General features: G+C 37.0%; 1 protein-coding gene across 1 annotated transcript in view; it reads right to left on the bottom strand.

Annotated features, from left to right (window-relative positions):
* Positions 1 to 22,108, bottom strand: part of ARHGEF38 (Rho guanine nucleotide exchange factor 38) — a 120,752-nt gene that overhangs the window by 68,975 nt on the left and 29,669 nt on the right. The window contains exon 2 of the mRNA XM_033106284.1: positions 17,213 to 17,400. Within this exon, the coding sequence (XP_032962175.1) occupies positions 17,213 to 17,400 (188 nt within the window). The remainder of the gene's footprint in view (positions 1 to 17,212; positions 17,401 to 22,108) is intronic.

Raw genomic sequence — 22,108 nt, 5'->3', positions numbered from 1 at the left:
TAGTTTGTTTATTGTAGAAAATTAAAGATGGATAGATAAGTAAAAGAAAAAAATACAATTGATTATAATTCTACCACAAAGTAATAACCACTGATATTTTGAGGTATGTCCTGACAAATTGTTTTTCTCTCTCTGTGTGTGTACGTCTGCACAAAAAAATTATATACTTCAAATAATGTTTTAATTTTTTTTAACTTAGCACAACATGGACATCTTTTCATGTCATTAATTTTCTTCAATTGCCATTTTTAATGTCAACATTATGTGGAAATACTGTAGTTTACTTAACCAGTCACTAAATCTTTGAAATCCAAACTAATTACCATTTTCGCTACTATAAGCAGCTCGCCTGGCTAAAACTTTGTTCACACCCATGATTATTTCGTTATGACAAATTTCATAAGCATAATTTCTAAGCTAAAGTTATTAATATTTCTTAAGACTTTTAACAAGTTTTGGCATATTATAGCAGCAATTACGAACATTGTTTTTCTTCTGATAACCACTGGATTAAAAATCTTCAGTTGGATATTAATGTTCTGAATTCAATTTGGAAATATATTTTTAGGCTTCTAATCTGATTATTAAAATCCCACAACTTTATAGTTTCAGATTTATGTATCTATCTATCTATATGACATATATACAACTGTAGAAAACAGAAGAAAATTAATAACATTGTGTTTCAGGGCCACTGTGATTGCCACCAACAAAATGTTTCTCTGGAAATTGTTTCTAGAAAAGACTTCAAAGTTTCTATTGGCTGTGGTTTGGCAGTAATCTAGCTTCAACACAGTGTTCAATTCTGGACCCTATGTTAGACTCCATATAAGGAAACTCAGACATCATCTGACTCAGTGTAGCAGAACTATCTACCACTCCTAGAAGGGAGTTCCATTATGGTGGAATGGAATACACAGTTCCATAATGGAGCTGTCTTCTAGAAGGGGTGGATTCCACAATACTATGGTGAAGCCCGGATGTATTCCCTAAGTTAATTTGTTCCATTATTAATGTGGAAGCCTTGTAAGTCCAGTGATATGAAGAGTGTAACTGTAACAAGTAAAGTGAGAGTGGTAGAAAGTTGAAAATGTATTTTAAAAAACTGTAAGAGGTGGAAACCCAGGGGGTGATATTCAGAGAGGGAAGAACCAGGTCTTGTTTTATTTTTTTTATTTTGGCAACTGAGAAGGGGAACACTTGTGAGACAGAAATTGTAGCAAGTGGAAAGAGGATGTTGGCAGAAGGCCCTGACAACTGCAGGGCTAGAATAATTATCTAATTACTATGGCATTGACTTCGTTGCCTTCTAGATTACAAAGCTTTTCAGAGTAAACTAGCCATTATTTCATCAGGTTTCGCAGAACTACTGATTTGTATGTGTGAAAGCTCCTGCTGTGAAACTAGATTCTACACTACCTAATTGAGTCCATGAGTCCAACTACAAGTGGAATCAATATCACTACTAGACAGCAAGTCTTTTAATTAATCTTGTAGCTAAATGCCCAAGTTACCTGATAACTGCCCGGAAAGGATCCAGACCAGGAGACATTAATGAGGACAGACCTATATCAGTGAAGATATGTCAACCCCCTTACAGACAGTAAGGCTGGGACTCTGAGACAGACATCTTAGCACATGCAAGAGGAAGAGCAGAGCCAACAAAGGTGAGAAAGAGCAGAGCCAACAAAGGTGTGGTGAAATTTGAGAAGCTCCTGATGTCTCTGACAAAGAGTATTGAGAAGTCCATCCCAAACTTTTTTGACTAATAATAAAAAGATAAAGTGCTTATATTGGTAGAGAGCTGACCAAGGGTCCCTGCTTTTGTTTCTCTTATCTGTCTTGACACAGGAACAGGCAGAAAAGAAGTTACTTGGTGAGCGTTGGAGGTGGTCTTCAGGTTTTTCAGGTTTGCTATCCTTTCCTAGTTAGAATTTTATACAAGACAGTTAGAATTTCAGATTTTCAGAGGATAAATAGTACTGCTAGAAATAGCCCTTTTGAGATGAAGATCCAGTATATGTTGTGATCCTTTAGAAGATTATATATATATATATATATATATATATATATATATATATATATATATATATATATATATATATATCGAGTTATATTGTCAAAGCACAAGAGAAAGTAATTTGAAACTCTTTGGAACAACCAGTGAGCTTTTAAGAAAAATACATAAACTTTTTGTGCATCCAAATCAGCCCAAAAATATATATATATTTAAGGGCTTCTTCTGGCTCTGCACAATGACTGAGATAAACAGTTTTGTGCTTTGATCACTTGAGTACCTATTGTCTGTATGAGTGTGTGCGTGTGTGTGTGTACATATGTGTCTATTCGTTCTTCTTCTTGCATACTCAGACTCAGATCTCATTAGTATAAAAACCAACCAGTTAAAAATCAACCAACCAAACAAACAAAACTTTCAACGATTTCAGTAGAACATCGCTTTCCTTCAGATCAATATTTGAAAGTAACTACTGATATTAGAAGTGACTTGCTCAACAGTCACCCATTCTTTTTCCATGTAGTAACACAATTGCAGAGTTCTGATATTCAGTAAAATAACCAAAGACTAGGAAAGTCCTGGACTCACTAAACGTAATTTTGAAGAGTTAGGAGAGACTTTTGGGAAAAAAAAAAATTTTGCTTGAGATGGTAAATGAAAGCCAAAAAGAGGAGTGAGACAAAAGTGTGGAAAAAAAGATGTGGTGGGCAGGTATGTGATGGTAGCCCCTGTAAAGCAGAAATTACCAACAAAACCACATGACATAGAACAAATACCTAGAAGTTCACCTGGGTCATAAAATTGGAGCTTCTAAGGGGTTAGCCATTCCACTACTGTCATTCCCACACCTTCTCCCTCAGGGAATCTCACTTATTTTTGCACTCTGATTAACATATCTAGATTACTCACGATTGCTTAAAATGTTCAGCGGTTTTCTATCCTAAATGCACAAAGTCAGTGCTCCTGGCACAAGGAGCTCCTGCGGGCTTGGCTCTGCACACCTATCCTGCGTATCTCCAGCAACTTGACGCTCTAGGCACACACCCTGCTATTGCGTATCATGCTTCCTTTCTCAAGCTATCTCCTTGGAACACAGTCATGATAGCAAAAACACAACAGAAGGTTAAAAATCACACATTTCCTGCCTCAATTTTACTTAGAGCATCAATTTCTTAGATATCAAATACCAAAGTGAACATGAGATGGTTTGTCATACACAGAATTTAGAAAAGCAAGTCTCAGTGAACTGTTTCAAAGTCACCTACGTGGACCTAATGCCTAAGAAACCTAAGGGAGACTGTGGCAGTACGAAAGTGATGGCCAACTTGGGACCACCTTGCATTGCCTCAGGTTTGGGGTTAAAGGTGCATGGATATTTCCCATGGACCAGATGTGGACCCTGTAAAGGAGTGAACTGGTGTGAATAATCTCTGATTCTCCCTTCAGGACTTAAGGGCAGAATATGGTGGTAAAGTCTCATGCCTAGAAGCTGAATAAAGAGTTGTAAGCCACCAACTTGATCAAGTGACCTTCAGGAGAAAATCCTCTCCCAGCCCCCCACCCCTCACCCTCACTGCCACCTTCACTGCCATGGAAATTTACACACACACACACACACACACACCCCAGCGAAGCATGCATATTACATGTGGAAGGCCCAGAGACTGTACAACCATTCTCTGATGGCATGAGTCCACAGAGACCTTTCCTCTCTTGACCTCACCTCTGGCCCATCCTCCTGGGAGTCAGAAGCTGGCAGTGAGCTGGTGTCTGGCAATGAACAGGGGCAGCACCAGGGGGAGAAACAGGGAAAAGCCACTCCCACTCCCTCCTCCCACTGCAAGTTTCCCAGTGAAGCAGGCCTGACCTGGGGGAGAGTAGGTGCCAACGTCAGAGTTTAAATTAATATCTGGGAGTGCTATTCTAATTTCTGAGCTGAGATTGTGTTTGTCTTAAGGTCTATTACATAAATATGAGAAAAAAGTCATGGGCCTCCAGGGTTTTCATCCAGAAGCAGGGCAGGATTCCCCCACCATGTGAACTTGAAAGGGTTGATCGGGGACAAATTAAAGTTGTATTTGACTATACCACAAGTCATGCTTGTTCAGCATATACTGGCTATAACAACAATTACTGTTTATTGAGTACTTCTGTGCCAGGAATTCAGCTAGATTTTAAATATATATGTATGTATGTGTATATATATATATATATATATATATATATTTAACTTCATTTATTCCTTGCAGAATACTACCGTATTTCCCTGAAAATAAGACCGGGTCTTATATTAATTTTTGCTCCAAAAGACACATTAGGGCTTATTTTCAGGGAATGTCTTAGTTTTTCATGTACAACAATCTACACTTATTCATTTACAACAATCTACATTTATTCAAATACAGTCACGTCATCTTCTTCTGGAACACTGTCATAACTCTCCAAACCCCGAATTCCAGCTTGAATTTCTTGCGACTCCATTTCCTGTAGAACCATTGGCCCCAATCTCTCATGTCCAGCAACAGAGCTCTCCTTAAATGAGCACTTCTTGTCCATGTAGCCTGCTCGTAGTGCGCTGGCAACACAGCTGTCAGTGATTTTATCCCATGAATTCTTCACCCAAGTCACAACCTCTTGCAGGCTAGGCTTATCAAAGTTTCCACGGTGATTTCTCTCCATTCTGTTTTCAATGTAGTCATTGATTTCCATGCGCAAATTGTCCTTAAATGGCTTTTTTATTACAATATCGAGTCTGGAGATAGGCAGTCATTCCTGCAGGAAGTATTATTTGATCTATTTTTCTCTCTGCAAGGAAGTTCTTCCTATCTTTAGCATTGTGAGTGCTGGCTGAATCCCAGACTAGCAGACCTCTTTGGCCACCTCGCAAAACAAGTGGTCAGCATTAAATCAACCCACCTCCTTATAACTGCTTGTGTGCACCAGGTTTTTTTGGTTTCAAGAACATAAATGCCTGAAACACATTCAACCTTATCTTTCTTGCCCTCAGTGATGACTGGAGGTGGGGCTTTTTTTTCATGCAGAAGAATTGCCAAAATACAGGTAACACTTTTGTAACCAGTGGAGGCAATGTAGATTGATGAGGCACCCCTTTGATCTATTGTCATTTGAGATCGTTGGCCTATAAACACTGCAGTTTCATCCATAGCAATCACGTTGGAGAGTTGGTATTTAGAAAAGTTGATGCCATCAACAAAGGAGTTGAAAGCAAGTTCACGTTTAATAACTTCAGTATCTTCCAGCTTGAACAGTGTTGTCGATTTTAGAGACAGTTCATGTTGCTGCAAGAAGCCATCCAGCCAGTGTTGTGATGCTTTGAATTCCTCTGGGGATATTTCTAACTGTGGTACCATTGCAAGGGCAAATGCTTGAATATCAGCCCTGCGCACAACCAAAGCCTTTGCTCTCCTGTCAGCAATCCATTCACAGATGATGTCTTCCAGCTCAGGAAATAATGGTTGCCAACTTGATCCACACTTGCGCTTCTTAGCATTTCCCTTGTCCACCTGGTGACTGAGGTTATCATACTCTGCTTGCCATTTTTGGATAATCTGGAGATCCAACTTCTCTTTGCAGAAAGCCATAAGATTCTTGCCCCGGGAGTCCTCCACGATTCCTTTCTTTTACTCGATGGAATAGCACTTTATTTTTGCACTCATCTTGTCTGGGTGTCAAAATATTCCCTTTAAATTTACCATTAAGTCAAGTGTTAATTGAAGATTTACGACACAGGAGTGGCAACAAAATTGATGACAGTTAAGAATTATGGTCCACATAAAAGCGACGAAAAATTGCAGGCACCAAAATTTAGAAAACGTTTCTTTATTTCACACAAGTGCATTAAGTATGTCCATTATAACACATGATGTATTGAATTATGAAGATTCAGATTAGACACAACCACTGCCGTTCGTTATCAGTGCGCACGTTATTCATGCATTGTTTCTGTACTCCGAACGGTCATTTGGCAATAAGTCTCGAGTTCATCTGTTTACATAGGCATTTACCTCTCTTCCAAAGGCACCAGCTTGGGTATTTACAAAGAATTATAATTTATATTACCATTTATTTTAAGTATTAATGTCAATAATAGTATTTATTTGTATTTAATTATATATTAATATTATTATTTTATAATTCAATACATCCGTTGTGTGTTGCAATGGATGTAATAAATGCAGCCGTCTGGCTGATGATCTTAATGGGGGCTTATTTGGGGGTAGGCTTTATATTACGAGCATCCTGAAAAATCATGCTAGGGCTTATTTTCTGGTTAGGTTTTATTTTCGGGGAAATACGGTATTTCTTCCACTGAATAAACCAAAGCTTAGAGAAGTTAAAAGATTTGTCCAAAGTCACACAGTTGTGAGTCACAGAGCCAAAGTCAGGCATAGGGCTGCTTGACACACTGTTCCAGAGTAACCACTACACCGGGTCGCCTCTCTGCTTTGATGGACTTAATTGGAGTGATCCCTCAGTACTCAGTCAGGACGCAGCTTCTCCAGAAAGCCTTCTATGAGCACCCAGGCACAACTAAAGCACTCTGCTTCTGGGGTAAGCGGCATACACCTCTATCAAGGTATTTAATTATAATACAGTGAAATCATTCATGTACGTGCTGCGGTCTCCCACTTGACTGTAAACTCTTGAAGCCAGTACTGTGTTGTATTCATCTCTCTCTCTTTAGCACTTCGGTTTTAGCGCCCATGTTAATAAAACCACAAGAAACATAACCGAGAAGAAAAGGCAAGTCCATTTATATCAGGATAGGTATTCATGTGGGGTTCACTGCATTAAAACCACAGTGGATAAACCCACAGACTTTAGAATATGGCTACTTGGTTTTAAATCCCATTTCTGCCACATCCTAGCTGTGTGATTTCGGGAAAGTTACTTAACTTATCTTTGCCATGGGTTTCTCATTGGTTAAGTAGGAATCTTTAAACCTATTTCGTGAGTTGGTGTAAGGATTACATGAACCAATATAAATAAGTTGTTTAGAATAGTGTGCGGCACATAATAAGACTAAATGGTTAAAACCAAACTGCTAGCTGAAACAAGCAGTCCCCAAACTAAACAAATGATCGTTTATCTGTGAAATGATTGAGTAATTGCTCATCAACTCATCATGGGCCTGCAAGAGTTTTCCTCCAGAGACAGGACAGGATTTCCACACTATGAAGTTTATTTATACTCTTCGTAGCATTACACTGCAGTCCAAATCCTGAGACCCACACAGAACAGAAAGGAAGCAAGAGTGAGTGTTGATTTTAGGAAGCAGAGCCAGTCCCTGCAGCATTTTAAAATTGCTTGTAACCTCTCACTTCTTTTCCCTTTGAATAACTACCTCTTTGTTAAGAACCCAAGGTGCCCAGCCCAGTGTCCTTAAGTCACCTACGTTCCAGAAGAGACTCAAAATTCAGGAGAGTTTGGATTTCACGAGGTATACCCAGAATGATGGACACAACTGTGAGCCCTGGAGACGGGGCAGGTCACTGGGCATCCCATGTATTAACTGTGCAACCAAATTCCATACTCTAAACCTCAAGGTCACTGAAAGCTGGCTCCTCTGTCACCCTAACTTCAGATACCTATAGTTTAACCACACGATCTCCAATATGCAGTGAGTCTTTTTTGGATACTCCATGAAACTGGCCAGTCACACTTTGTGCTTCTGAAAAAGCTTCTAAACTCATCTTCAATCCCTATTTCCCAAACTAGCTTACCTCATACTTTCAGTTTTCCAAAAACATAAGTTTAATGGGGTTTACAACACAATGATAAACTCCCCTCCTTTAAAACATTCATTTCGCCCCATTTGAATGGGCTTTACGTTGTCTTCCTTTGTTTCTCTGTCTTATTTCCCCATTTTTTTTACTGTTGCTCCAAGGGATCATCTCCCAAATAAATGACTTGCTCTAAAATTCTTTCATCTGGATCTGCTTACAACCCAGTGTAAGAAAGAGTGAGGTAGTCAAGGAATGTTTAACTGAGTAGAGGCTTGAAGGAGGTGAAAGAGCAACCTGTGAAATTATCTTAGGGAAGAATAGTCAAGGCAAAGAAAACATCAAGAGCAAAGGGCTTGAAACAGTAGTGCCCCTGGCTTGTTCGTGGAGCACTAAGAAGACCAGAATGAAGAAATAGGTGATGTCAGAGAGAATAGGGGACCAGATCATGCTGGACCACATAGATCATCATAACAACTTTAGCTTTTTATCAGAGTGAGGTGAGAAGCTGCTGAAGCGTTTTAAATAGAAATGGGACATGATGTGACTGGTGTTTTAAAAGAGTTACTCTGGCTGCTTGGTTGAGACAAGGATGGAAGAAGAGAAATAGGCCATGAGGTAAGTGTAATAACCTGAGTGGTTATTCATGGGTTCTTGAATCAAAGTGGAAGTAGTGGAGGAGGTGAGCAGCGGTCCACTTCTGAATCAATTGTGAAGACAGAGCTAGTAGAATTTGCTGATAGATAGGATATAGGCTTTAAGAGAAAGAGAACAGTCAAGGATGACTCCAGGGTTTTTTGCCCAAGCAACTGGAAGAATGGAGCTGCCATTGACTGAAGTGAGAAACACTGCAAGGGGAGCACATTTTAAAGGGAAAAATTAGGAGGTCAGTTTTGGACATGTTAAAACAGGTGAAACGCCTTTTAGACATTCAAATAGGGATTTGAACGGGGAGTTGGGTATAAACAAAGCAAGACTTCAGGGACAATGTCTCAGCTGGAGATAAAAATTTGGCCACCATCAGTGTGCGAATAGGATTTAAAGGCATGAAACCAGATCAGATTTCTTTCAACAGAGGGAAAGCAGACAAAAGAGAGAAGAGGACCACAGAATGAGACCTGATCTACTTCAGTGTTTAGAGATAAGGGTCAACCAATGAAGGTTGGAGTGAAAAGAAGCAATTGGAGTTATAGGGGGAACCAGATGTATATGGAGTCAAAGGGGTAGTAGATTAGGAGAGGGGGGTTATCACTTTGTGAGGGGTGTTAAATGTCTAACTAGTACATTGTTTTGTACGTCTGAAATTAAAAAAAATAATAACTCAAAATAGATCACAGATCTAAATGTAAAATGCAAAACTGTAAAAACTCCTAGAAGATAACATAGGAGAAAACAAAGATGACCTTGGTATGACAATGACTTTTTAGATACAACACCAAAAACATGATCCTTTAAATAAATAATTGATAATCTGGACTTCATTAAAAGTAAAAACTTCTGCTCTATGAAAGACAATATCAAGAGATTGAGAATACAAGGCACAGACTAGGAGAAAATATTTGCAAAAGATATATCTGATAAAGGACTCTTATCCAAATAATACAAACAACTCTTAAAATTCAACAATAAGAACATACATGGACTAAATGGGCCAAAGACCTTAACAGACACCTCACTAAATAAGCTATACAGATGGGAAATAAGCATATGAAAAGATGTTCCACATGAAATATCATCAGGGAAATGCAAATTAAAACAACAATGAGATACCACTACACCTATTAGAATGTCCAAAATGTGGAACTGGAAACACCAAATGCTGGTGAGGATGTGGAGTAATAAGAATTCTCATTGTACCATTTTGCAATCCCAACAGCCACTGAGGAAGACAGTTTGACAGCTTCTTACAGAACCAAACATATCCTTATCATTTAATCCAGCAAATGTGCTCCTTTGGTTTTTATCCAAATGACCCAAAAACTTAAATCCACAGAATGCTGCAAATGGATGTTTATAATAGCTCTATTCATAATTGCCAGAATTTGGAAGCAACCATGATGTCTTTCAGTGGGCAAATGGATAAATAAACTGTAGCACATCCAGACAACGGAGTATTATTCAACACTAAAAGGAAATGATCTACCAAGCCATGAAAAGACACAGAGGAATCGCAAGTGCTTATTACTAAGTGAAGAAAGCCAATCTGAGAAGGCTACATATTGTGATTCTAACTACAAGACATTCTGGAAAAGGCAAACTATGGTGATAGTAAAAGGACCAGTGGTAGCCAGGGGTTAGCAGGAAGCAGGAATGAATAGGTGGAGCACAAAAGGATTTTTTAAGGCTGTGAAACTACACTGTATGATACCATAATAATGGATTCATGTTATTATACATTTGTCAAAGCCCATTGAAGGAACAACACCAAGAGTGAACCTATGGAATTCGGGTGACGATGATGTGATGTGTCATCGTAGGTTCATCAATTGTAACAAACTTAGCACTCCGGTGGGGACGTTGATAATGGGGGAGGCTATACATGGTGGAGGTCAAATCTCTGTACCTTCGCCCTCGACTTTGCTGTGAACCTAAAAGTGCTTTAAAAAATAATTTTTTCTTTTCTCTTTTTTTTAGGAGTAACTGGGTGATAGGGGAAAAAATGAGAGGAAAAAAATGCATGCTTGTCAAGCAAAAATGAATGACTATTATTTTTGGCAACAGTAAATCTTTTCGTGAAGTTAACAGCTAGAGAAGACAATTTTGACAAGAGTCGGTGACACTTAAAAATTCATGACAGAAGATATTTGCTCACCTATGTTTTCTTCTATTTGTTATTCATGCAAAGTTTTAATAAATAGCTTTGAGAAAGAGAATTTATATCTATCTATCTATCAACGAAAGCTGGGTATATTTTAATAATTACTAGATGAAATATTTGTCTTGGTTATTTTATCATAACTGTAATTCTGTCCTTTGTTTGATGAGAGTAGCAAAATTTTATTACACTTCATGTCTGAATTTCTCTTATGGAGAAGTGGAATTCTGAGAGCTGGGCTGGGAACAGATTCAGACAGAACTGAGGTAAATCTCAGAGAGTGCATCCAAGGAGCAAAACTCAAATTGAGAGCTAGGCCAGCACTCCAGCCGGGCAGCTGCACAGAATCTGTGCACTAACTATTGGGAGTGCCATTCACATACGGAGGTAGCCAGGGGAGGGATACTGAGATAGAACCCAACTTTGAGGGTCAAGACAGACACTGGGGACTACCAAACAGAGCCTTGGAAGGGAGGGCAGGAAATGGAAGCTTGAGAGATTCCCAGAAGTTGTGCTAAAGCTGCAATCCCTTTAGATAGGACAATGGGCTTGCTCTGGTGAAGAGGGAGCTATATGAAACATAGCAAACTCCAAAGGGATATAAAAATCATTCACTGAATTAAAATGTACTAACTATAGTTTAAAATTCATAGAACATCACCTGGGCCATGGCCATTTTTGTGTAATATGTAAATTGTCATAACAATACAGTATTTGAACAATATTTTCATTATTATAATGCATTTACGTCCCCTTCCTCCCTGTCTCCTTTCAGAGATGCTTCGATCTATATTGTTCTCTCTGGGCTTGGTGAGAGCTCTCCTCACTGTGCTCTTGGGAATTGCGGAACCCTCCACAAGCTTCTCTACCTGGGTTGACATAACAGTTTAGGCTACAGCAACTCCACCTGGGCGGGGGACAGGGGCAGAAAGCTGAATGACCTGTGCCCTGTGGTCCCTTCTCTCCCCGCCTCTTTGAAAAAGGGACTTGTCCTCCCTGTTCCCTTCTCTTTCACGTTCCCCTATGCACAGCCATGCTTCACACATTCTGGACCCTGAAAGAGAAGTTTGGTAGGATGTCAATACAGTGTGCTGTATGTCACATATGTCGCTTAAAACAATTCCTCAATAAATAAAAGAAAACATTTTCCATTTAATTTAATATTTGTTATTTTTGGTTAAAAACAAAACATGTAAATATATTCTTCAGGGAGACGACGTATCCATAATGATATGTATAGTATGATTCTAACTCTTCAAAATATTTGGTTATATCTGTATACGCCTAGGCAATAAACCAAAATATTTACAGTGCTTATTTCTAAGTGGTAGAGCTCATGATTATTTTCTTTATATGCTTTTTCTAATGAAATTTATGTACAAAGTAGTTACCATATAGCGTATCTGAATTTTAACAAAAAATCCCTATTGAGTTCTTGCCAATACAAAGTTATAGATTATTTTTGTCCTTTTCCAGAAAGCACATAATTTCAAGAATAATATACACAGACCAAACATGAGCAAATCCAAAATAAACACACATAATTTTCTTATTATATAAATAAAAATCTCCCAAATGTACATTCAAACATATATGCTTATAAATAGAACACACTTTGAAGGGTAGAAAGAAGCTGGTAATGTTGTTTGCCTCTAGAGAAGGAAATTGGGCAACTAAAAGTCACTATCATCTCTGGAGATCTTTGGTACTTGTGTGTTATCTGAATTTATAAATTAAAAAAAATAATTATAAAAAAAGAAAAAAAACATGAATTTAAATTCCTCTAACTACTCTTTTCAATTAACTTTTGGACCTTTTCTTACACAGAAAACCCTTTCCCATTGTTAGATTAGATTGCTCTCGTTTTTATTTATTTTGACCTGCTGCCCAAAACATAGTCTCTCCTATTGCCCTGTTTGGAAAATAAATAACTAGAACCTGTTTTCCCACTAAATGTTTCAACACTGAATGTTGTGGAAAACTTTTGCCTTCTTTGCAAAAACCTCTCACAATGCTGCTATTAAAAAAGATGTAACTGCTGAGTTTGACCCTGCTTTCAGTTATGTGAAGGTTTGTTTCTAAAAAAGCTTTGAAGTTCAGATTAAGGTTTGTAACAGAACAGCTATCAGTCAAGGGCTGGGTGTAGACATTCATTTGTACACTGATTCATTCATGCAAGTTCACTCAGAGAAGCCCAGTACTTTTCTCAGTTTTCAACTTTGTTCTTCTAATTTTCACCTTCATATACTGACTTCTTTCTTCTGGGAGTGAAAAGCCATGAATCAGATGCATAGACAATGTGCAGGCAATCAATAGAGCAAGATAGTCTTCTCAGCACCAGAAAAGACAGGCACAGAGAAGAGGCATGGATCAGACGACTTCCCCAAATCTCTTCCAGCCCAACCGATACATGTAAAATATTTACTTACGTTGTCTCAGGTTTAGCTAAGCACGGTTTGCACATTGTTCCCACAGTTACACGAAAACTATATGTGTTAATTTATAAATTTTGACACTAACTTATGATAGGTGGCTTGTGTGCAAAGACCATGGTACTTAAACAATTAGGAGGGAAGTGAGGACAGGAAGGAGCTAATGAACATTAAAAAGGTGGCGTCAGTTAACTACCTCAGCACTCATGTAAATGTTTATAAGAGTCCTAGGAGTTCCTGAGCTTTTGTTTACTTAACCAAAGGTTAACAGCATTAAGAAGTGGGGAAAAAAGAGGATGTGACATGAGAACTCTGAGAAACCTTAAAACGATTGCTATTACAACATTAGTGGAGGGGACAAATAGATTACTAATTCTGCAATGAGGAAGACAGAGAATATTGGAAGATAACCAAACAAAGAGAAGTGCCAGATATTAAAAATCAGCAAGTTATAAACAATCCTAATAGAATAACAAAGGAAATATGAGTTAGAATTCTGAGAACTGTAATTCAAAGCATCGGGAGCAAAAGTTAAACATGCCAAACAAATAAAACTACATGCCCTCAAAATGGAAACGTTTTACTTTACATGGTCTGAAACACCAATTCTGAGAATTGCTTATAAGAGTTACTAGGAAGCAAAAAATAATAAAAACAACAAAAGCAAAAATACACACAAAAATTACAGAGCATATATAAAAGTACAGCTCAGCAATGGCATTTACCGTGTTTTCCCGAAAATAAGACTGAGTCTTCTATTAATTTTTGCTCCAAAAGACACATTACGGCTTATGTTCATGGGATGTCATCCTGAAACATCATGCTAGGGCTTATTTTCCGCTTAGGTCTTATTTTGGGGAAAACATGGTATACCAATGGGGCCAGTTTAACTCACCAGATGGTTTAAAATTGAAAACATTTTTGTACTGAATAAACTTCTTACTCTGTTTAATGCAAAATTAGATTATGAATCGAAAGAAAGACATTTTCCTATATATTCAATCCTTTTTATACTGATCTTTAAGTCATCACGGGGATAGATTTTTGATAAATCATGCTTATTTTGAAACATGTCTTAGTCACATATGCTTTTATATATATTAAATATATTATATTCAACTTAGAAAGAGCATAAATAGAGAATACAGACAATTCTTTTTTTTTAAATAGCAGATAATGAAGATAAGAATAACTCAATAGAGAGGGTAACATCAATTATGCAGGAAAGAGAAAGGATACTGACAGGAATGAAATCCTTGAGTAAGCCTGAAAGATGGAATCCACTGCTTTCAGAGACAAGTTATCCTTAATTAGAAGCAGGAACCATTATTAGCCAGGTTACAGGGGTAGAAATGCAGGGAGATTGCTAGGTTTGATGTTGAGAGTGTGTGCATCTTCTAATTGTGTCTATTTTCTCGATGAAATGATGGGAAAAGACATTAGCTGAGAGTTAAGGGAGAAGAGGGAGTGTTTGAGGTATGAGGAAAAAGAAGATGTGAAAGAGTCCCGTTAGAGACATTACTGGAGACCCCACTTAAAAAAAATGGTCATGAATTTTAAAAGAGATCGGTTCAGTCTCATGGGTAAAGGTGTAAAAGAAGGCAGAAACTTGAACTTCATCAAGGATAGGTTTTTTTTCAGGCTCGTATATGGAAAAAGAGAGAAAGGGGAGTTGAATTCATCTTCAAGGGGTCCATGGAATGGACTACAATGAAGGGTCCATGGAAACTAAACCAGGTGTGGGCTTGATGAACAGTGAAAAGGTGGTGGTGGGGCCAATAGTGTGGAGGTCCTGATGGCATCAAAATATTGTCGTAGACAGGCTACCAGTGGGAGTGTGCTGAAAGAGAGAACATGAGGATTAGAGAACAGTAAACCTGAAATTCTGATTTTGCGAAGGTGAAGTTATTGGTAATGGCAGTTCTGGGCATGGCCCTGGAGTGAATGGTTGAGATGAGTTTGAGGAAATAAACAAGGCAAGGAACTGTGTGAAAGGCCCAGAGATTGCACAGATCATTTGCCTGAATATTGAAATCGACTAAAATTGATGTCAGAATTGGGGGTTGGGGGAGGAAGACAGAAGATATGGAGACAGTGGGATAGGTTCAAAAGTCTTCAAATAGAAGTGACTGGTAGGACTGCACCATAAGGGAGGGTGGATAGTATAGAGTCTGATGCCATGTGCACTTAAAAATCAATATTTTAAGAGGTATGAAAACGAACACTTTGTTGATGTCCATTAATATCTGCCAGAATGGAAGTTACATCAGATGCAGCTGGTTTATGTTAAGTGAAAGAAAACACACCAAAAATGTTTTTATATACTTAGCAATGAAAATAGAGAGCAAATTTTTATCGTAACCATGAATGTTATTCCTACTCTTATAGAATAAGAAATTTCCAGATTCAGGAAGTTGCCAGTTACCTTCTAACTTGAGAACTGTGAGAAGACTGAGTGAGAATACTAATGAAATGTTTGGAATGGAACCTGACAAATAATAAGTACCTAATAAAAAGTTGTGAGGGAGTAAAACTAAAGATGACTTTCTACGAAGGAGAAATTCCTCGCCTGCTTTGTCACTTTCCTTTATACATTATCTTAAATCAGAAAACAACTTTTATATCAAGGATCACCTTGATCTACACTGGTTTTCCACTATTTGTAGGCCAGATATCTTTTCTAATGTTTCGGAAAAGAATCTTATGTTAAGAAATATAAACTGTTTCTGGATGTTGTAAGTACTGGGGGAAAGATTTAATAATTCATGTTGGGACAATAGGTTAGCAGTATTTTTATAATCATGGGTACACATTAAGGTGCCAAGCCCAGAATCCGTAAAATTGGCTATATTTGATCACCTAAAAGTGGCAAAAACAAATGAATAAACCTTAAACAAGGTTTTAACCTTTTAACCTTAAACAAGATTAGAAAGCAAAAGACAGAGAAAAAATTAGTTGCAACATGTGGAATGGAAAATGAATATCCCTAACAAAAAAGAGGTTTGATAAAACAATAAGAAAAACACAAACCATAATTCTTTAAAAAGGCAAAAGACATGATTATGACTAGGGATTGAAAAGAATAGAAATGGCTAATGAATATACTATAAGAAGATATTTGTCAGAAGAATCCAAGGAACTGGTCTTCATTGTTTATAAAATCAATAAAGCCCAGCTATAGAGAGGAGGCAGAATCGGCCCTCTTAAGCACTGTTCATTGGAATAAAAATTAGAACAGGATCGACTTTTTGGTTGTCAGTTGGCAGTTTTTATCAAAATCCTAAATATTATAAAATATCCTAAACCCTTTGACTTAGCATTTCTACTTCTAGGAATTTATTCTCAGGAGATAAGGTGGCCCAAAACATAAGTGTGTCTTAGCAGTAGCAATAGTAGAAAAACATTTGAAAATGTTAGTAGTCATTAAAAGATACAGCCAACATATTTCTGAAGCATGCGTAGTTTTGATAACATTTATGTAAAAATGGGTGTGTGTGTGTGTGTGTGTGCTTGTGTTTACACAAATATATGAATCAAACATCCTTTACCTTTACTCTAATTCCCTACAAGAAATTCCCTGAAAAGGCCTTGATTTAAAAGGAGGCGAATAATTAACTTATAAACAGTTCAAGTTTTGTCTGGGGTCAGCCATACCAAAGAGAAAATCTTTACCTTACATTCAAGTTAATTTCTATGTTGAATTTTACTTCAACATTGATAGTCATAAGTTTAATTGAGCTAAATAGTGATAACTTTAATTGAGCTTTCAACGTAATGGAAAAAAAGCTCACATATTTCTCTCTTCTGAATCCTTGATCATCTTTGAACCAAATTAAATGCTTTGTTCCTAAACTTGCTGAAAACCCATTGTTTACATTTTGTTAGCAGTTCCAGAAGAATCCAAGAAACACAGAAATTTCCAAGTGGCAAAAACTAGGAATTTCCTTTCCCTCATATTTTAGAACAGTTTCCTTGGCCAAACAGAGGGACTCTGGGTGTCGCTCTGCTGACCGAAGAAATATGAGTCTGATGATGCCTTCTGCCAACCCAAACTCGGACCAGGGAAAAAGGCCCATCACACCCTCACTTCCACAGATGCTGCCACTGATACACTTTGGAGCCTTGATTTCATGGAGCTGGTGATCCTATTTAGGATATTGTGTGTGGGGGGTGGGGGTGGGGGGGAGCTCAAAGTTGCACTTACCTGTTTATTTCTCAAGGGCTGAACCACTTCCTTAATGCACAGCTCTAGATCATTGAGATAGTCCTTTTCCGTCTGTATCAGCTCTTTGATGATTTTCGAACGCTTTGCCATCATTCTCTGCATCTGATGCTCCTCCTCTTGAGTTAGGGACTCAGACGCAGAACCGCCAGCTTGTGGTGTCATCTTTTCTGTTCAGTGAAAACATGTACATATGAGGCATTCTGCTGAGGTTTCTTTTTTTTTTTATTGTTATTTATTTTTTTAAGATTTTTATTTATATATATAGCTAATATATTACCACGTTGTCAGTTTCTGGCCTACAGCACAGTTATTCAATATTTACATACCTAAAGAAGTGATCCCCGTAAGTCCAGCAACCATCTGACACCGTACCATGCTATCAGAATATTATTGTATTGACTATATTCAGCATGCTCTGTATTATATCCCCATGACTTATTTGTTTTATACCTGAAATTTGAACCTCATATTCTTCTTCACCTGTTACCCTCCTTTTAAAATTTTTCAATTATAGTTGACATTCAATATTATTTTATATTAATTTCAGGTGTACAACATAGTGTTTAGACATTTATATAATTTAAGAAATGATCCACCTGACTAGCCTAGTACTCACCTGGCACTATATATAGTTCTTATCATATCATATTGACTATACACCCTATTCATTACTTTACATCCCCAGGGCTATTTTGTAACTACCAATTTGTACTTCTTAATCTCGTCTCTTTTTCACCCTGCCTCCAACCCCCTCCCATCTATCACCTGAGAAATCTAGTACCCATCTGACACCACACATAGTTATTACAATATTATTAACTATATTTCTTACGCTGTACTCTATATCCCCATGATCATTACATAACAACCAGTTTGTACTTCTTAATCCCTTCTGATTTTTCACCCACTCCTTCAAAACCCCTCCCATCTGACAGCCATCAAAATTTTCTCTCTATATGATTATGTTTCTGCTTTGTTTGTTTGTTTAGATCTTTAAATTCCACATATAAGTGAAATCACATTTCATCTGTCTTCCTCTGACATACTCCACTCAACACAATACCCACAGGTCCATCCATGCTGGCACAGATGGCAAGAAACCATTCCCTTCCCTGGCCGAGCAATATTCCACTGTATATATGTACCACCTCCTCTTTCTCCATTCATCCATCGATGGACATCCAGACTGCCTCCACATCTTGGTTATTGTAAATAACGCTGCAATGAACATGTGCATGCTCACGTCCCCTCGAAGTAGTGTTTTGGGTTTCTTCAGATCAATACTCTAAGTCCATCCATGCTATTACAAATGGCAAGATTTGTTCCTTTTTATGGCTGGGTAATAGTCCATTGCTTTTTATCCATTCATCTTTTTTATCCATTCATCTATCAATGGACATCTAGATTGCTTCCAAAGCTTGGCTATTGTAAATAACACTTCAATGAACATAGGGGTGCGTATATCTTTTTGAATTAGTGTTTTGGATTTCTTCGGATAAATACCCAAAATAGGAATTGCTGGGTCATAAGATAGTTCTATTTTTAATTTTTTGAGGAAACTACATACTGTTTTCCATAATGGCTGCACCAATTTGCAATCCCATCAACAGTGCACAAAGGTTCCTTTTTCTCCACATCCTTTCCAACTCTTATTCTTTGTTGAGTTTTTGATAATAGCTATTCTGACAGGTGTGAGGTGATATTTCCCTGTGGTTTTGATTTGTGTTCCCCTGATGATTAATGATGTTGAGTATCTTTTCATGTCTGTTGACCATCTGTATGCCTTCTTTGGGGAAGTGTCTACTCAGGTCCTCTGCCCATTTTTAATCAGATTGTTTACATTGTTGATATTGAGTTGTATGAGTTATTTATATATTTTGTATTTTAAATGCTTATTGGATAAACCATTTGCAAATATCTTCTCCCATTCAGTAGATTACCTTTTCATTTTGTTGATCGTTTCCATTATAGTGCAAAAGCTTTTTGGTTTGATGTAATCTATTTGTTTATTTTTGATTTTGCTGCCTTTGCCCTGGGAGTTATAGCCAAAAAAGTACTGGAAGACTTATGTCAAAGAGTTTACGGCCTATGTTTTCTTCTAAAAGATTTCAGGTCTTACACTTTAGTCTTTAATCCATTTTGAGTTTATTTTTGTATATGGTATAATAAGGTGTCTAGTTTCATTCTTTTTTGCATGTATCTTGGCCATATTTGTTTTTAAATCAAGAGATTTTTAATTAGTAAATGAAACACCTTCCAATTTTGTTTGTTCCTATTACTAAAATTAATTGCCCTCATTCTCAGTGTATAATATATAGAGTTTAATGAAATGAAAAACAATTGCTCATGATTGGGATTTTTCTTTCAATTCACAATCAGAATCGATAAGGAATGAGGTAGTGGTGGATTAAATAAATTTCAACTAAGATTTTTTATGGCTCATCTTCAATACTATGCATATCTTGTTATCTCAAAATTCTTGAACTGCCACACAGAAAATTTTAATTAAAAAAATACAGAGCTGAAAAGATGTTGAAGCAAACGGGAAGACTCATATGTAGCCAAAGTTTTATATAAAGTACAACATAAGAAAGCTAAATATTTTCAAGGATGAGCTCCCCACAGCAACTTAAAATTTTGGAAGCCACAACTTAGGTCACAGATGAATCAGAGTGGTGATAGATAGCAGGGCAGTGTGTGTGTGTGTGTGTGTGTGTGTGTGTGTGTGTAAATGAATTTACTTCAAGCTTGAAGTCATCAGAAACTTAATTTACATCTTAGTCTCTGCAGTTGCAGAAGTAATTTGATTTTCTTTAAAGCTAATATGATTTTAGTAACTGATATGTGAGACATCTTCAGTGCTGATACCACTTCCTGAGAATGTAAAGCTTTACTAAAGGGCTTACAAAGAGTCTGTACAGAAAAAAAGAAAAATGAGTGCACTGGTCACAATGTATAGAAATGAAAATAAAGAGAGGATATTCTCTTGGCTGACTCAAGAAACAAAGCTAAGAAAACTGGAGAAATGTTATAGTAGAGGAGTTAATGATTCAATGCAAAAGGACTCCCCAAGAATGCGAAGAGTCACTCCAACCATTGTAAGCATTCCTCTCTTGTTGGTCCACTAATTTCAGGAGTTCAGGCAGAAGTGCAATAACTTATGACCCATCAATTATACTTCTGGGTATTTATCTGAAGAAATCCCAAACACTAATTCAAAAAGATAGATTCATCCCTATGTTCACTGCAGTACTATTTACAACAGCCAAGATATGGAAGCAACACAAGTGCCCATCAATAAATGAATGGATAAAGAAGAAGTGATACATATATAAATGGAATATTACTTGGCCATAAAAAGGAATTAAATCTTACCATTTGCAGCAATGTTTATGTACCTAGAGGGTATTATGCTAAGTGAAATAAGTCAGATGGACAAAGACAAATACCACATGATCTCACCTATATGTGGAATCTAAAGAACAAAATAAATGAACAAACAAAACAGAAACAGACTTATGGATACAGAGAACAAACTGATGGTTGACAGAGGGGAGAGGCGTTGAGGAGCTGGGGGGAAAAGATGAAGGGATTAAGAAATACAAATTGGTAGTTACAAAATAGTCACAGGAATGTGAAGTACAGCATAGAATGTTGCAACAACTATGTGTAGTGTCAGGGGGATATTAAATTAATGAGGGAATCAGCACATAAATTGTATCTAAATGTCTAACCACTGTGCTGTACACCTGAAACTAACATAAAATAATATTAAATATCAACTGTAACTGAAAAAAAATATTTCAAACAAACAAATAAATGTTAGTTATGGACACAGGAATAATAAGGTTTCTTTCTCTATATTCTTGAAATTCTCCACCATCTAGGGCAAACAAGTACCATTATTTTATAATTATCTACCTTTCAAGAAGAATACATGACTCTTAAGGGGATGGACAGCGTGTTCAGATAGGAGAGGAAGGAGAAAAAAATAGGCAGCACTGATCTCAGAGGTAAGTCAGAACAAAACTGGGGTTTGGAATCCTGAGCAGCTTTGCTGGGTTGGATGTATGTATGGTGAATTTTAGAGAGATGAAAAGCCACCAAATGTAAGAGAGTAGTCAGGGAGGACTGAAAACAATCTCCTTTGATAACTCAGGTGTTGCTTAGAATTTGTGTATACTCTTTCTGCTTTATTTCTGTTGCTATTGCTGCTATTATTTGGGGGTAGATTTTAAAGAGAAGTGATTGCTTTATTTTTTCAAATTATAAAATAATATATGTTTCCTTAAATAATATATATTGCAATGAGTATATTGTAGGGTTAATTGTCTAGACTTTGAACCAGATTTTCTGGGTCCACATCTAACATTTATTAGATGTGACCTTAGACAAATTATTTATTTCTTCATGCATCAATTTCCTTATCTACACATTAAGGGTAACATTAGTAAACGTGTATAAAGTGGTTGAGAAGATAATATGAATCAATGTTTGCTAAACACAGCAGTGCCTAGCAGTAGAGTAGATATTATGTAAATGTATCTACTTTTCCTATTTATTAGCAATTCCTATTTGTTAGCTATTATATAATTTTCTCTGTATTATTAGCTGTATCTAGTTTAGTGTATAATCTTCCCAAAATAATTCCATACACCTACAAACAAACATACAGCAGTTAGTCTTATTTGTTTTTTAAATAATGGGCTTGTATACATATTCTTCTGTAAGTGCTTTTTCAACTGTAACAGTGCATAGTGGGTATCTTTTTGTAAATACATATGATCTTTATTCTTTATATTAGCAGTATAGTTGTCAGACACTGCTATTTGCCTGCCCCATATCAGCTCTCCCATTTGTTTTTTGTAAATTAAA

Source organism: Rhinolophus ferrumequinum, chromosome 5, assembly GCF_004115265.2.
Source record: "Rhinolophus ferrumequinum isolate MPI-CBG mRhiFer1 chromosome 5, mRhiFer1_v1.p, whole genome shotgun sequence".
Classification (NCBI taxonomy): Eukaryota; Metazoa; Chordata; class Mammalia; order Chiroptera; family Rhinolophidae; genus Rhinolophus; species Rhinolophus ferrumequinum.
This window is presented reverse-complemented; position numbering and strand designations above follow the sequence as displayed.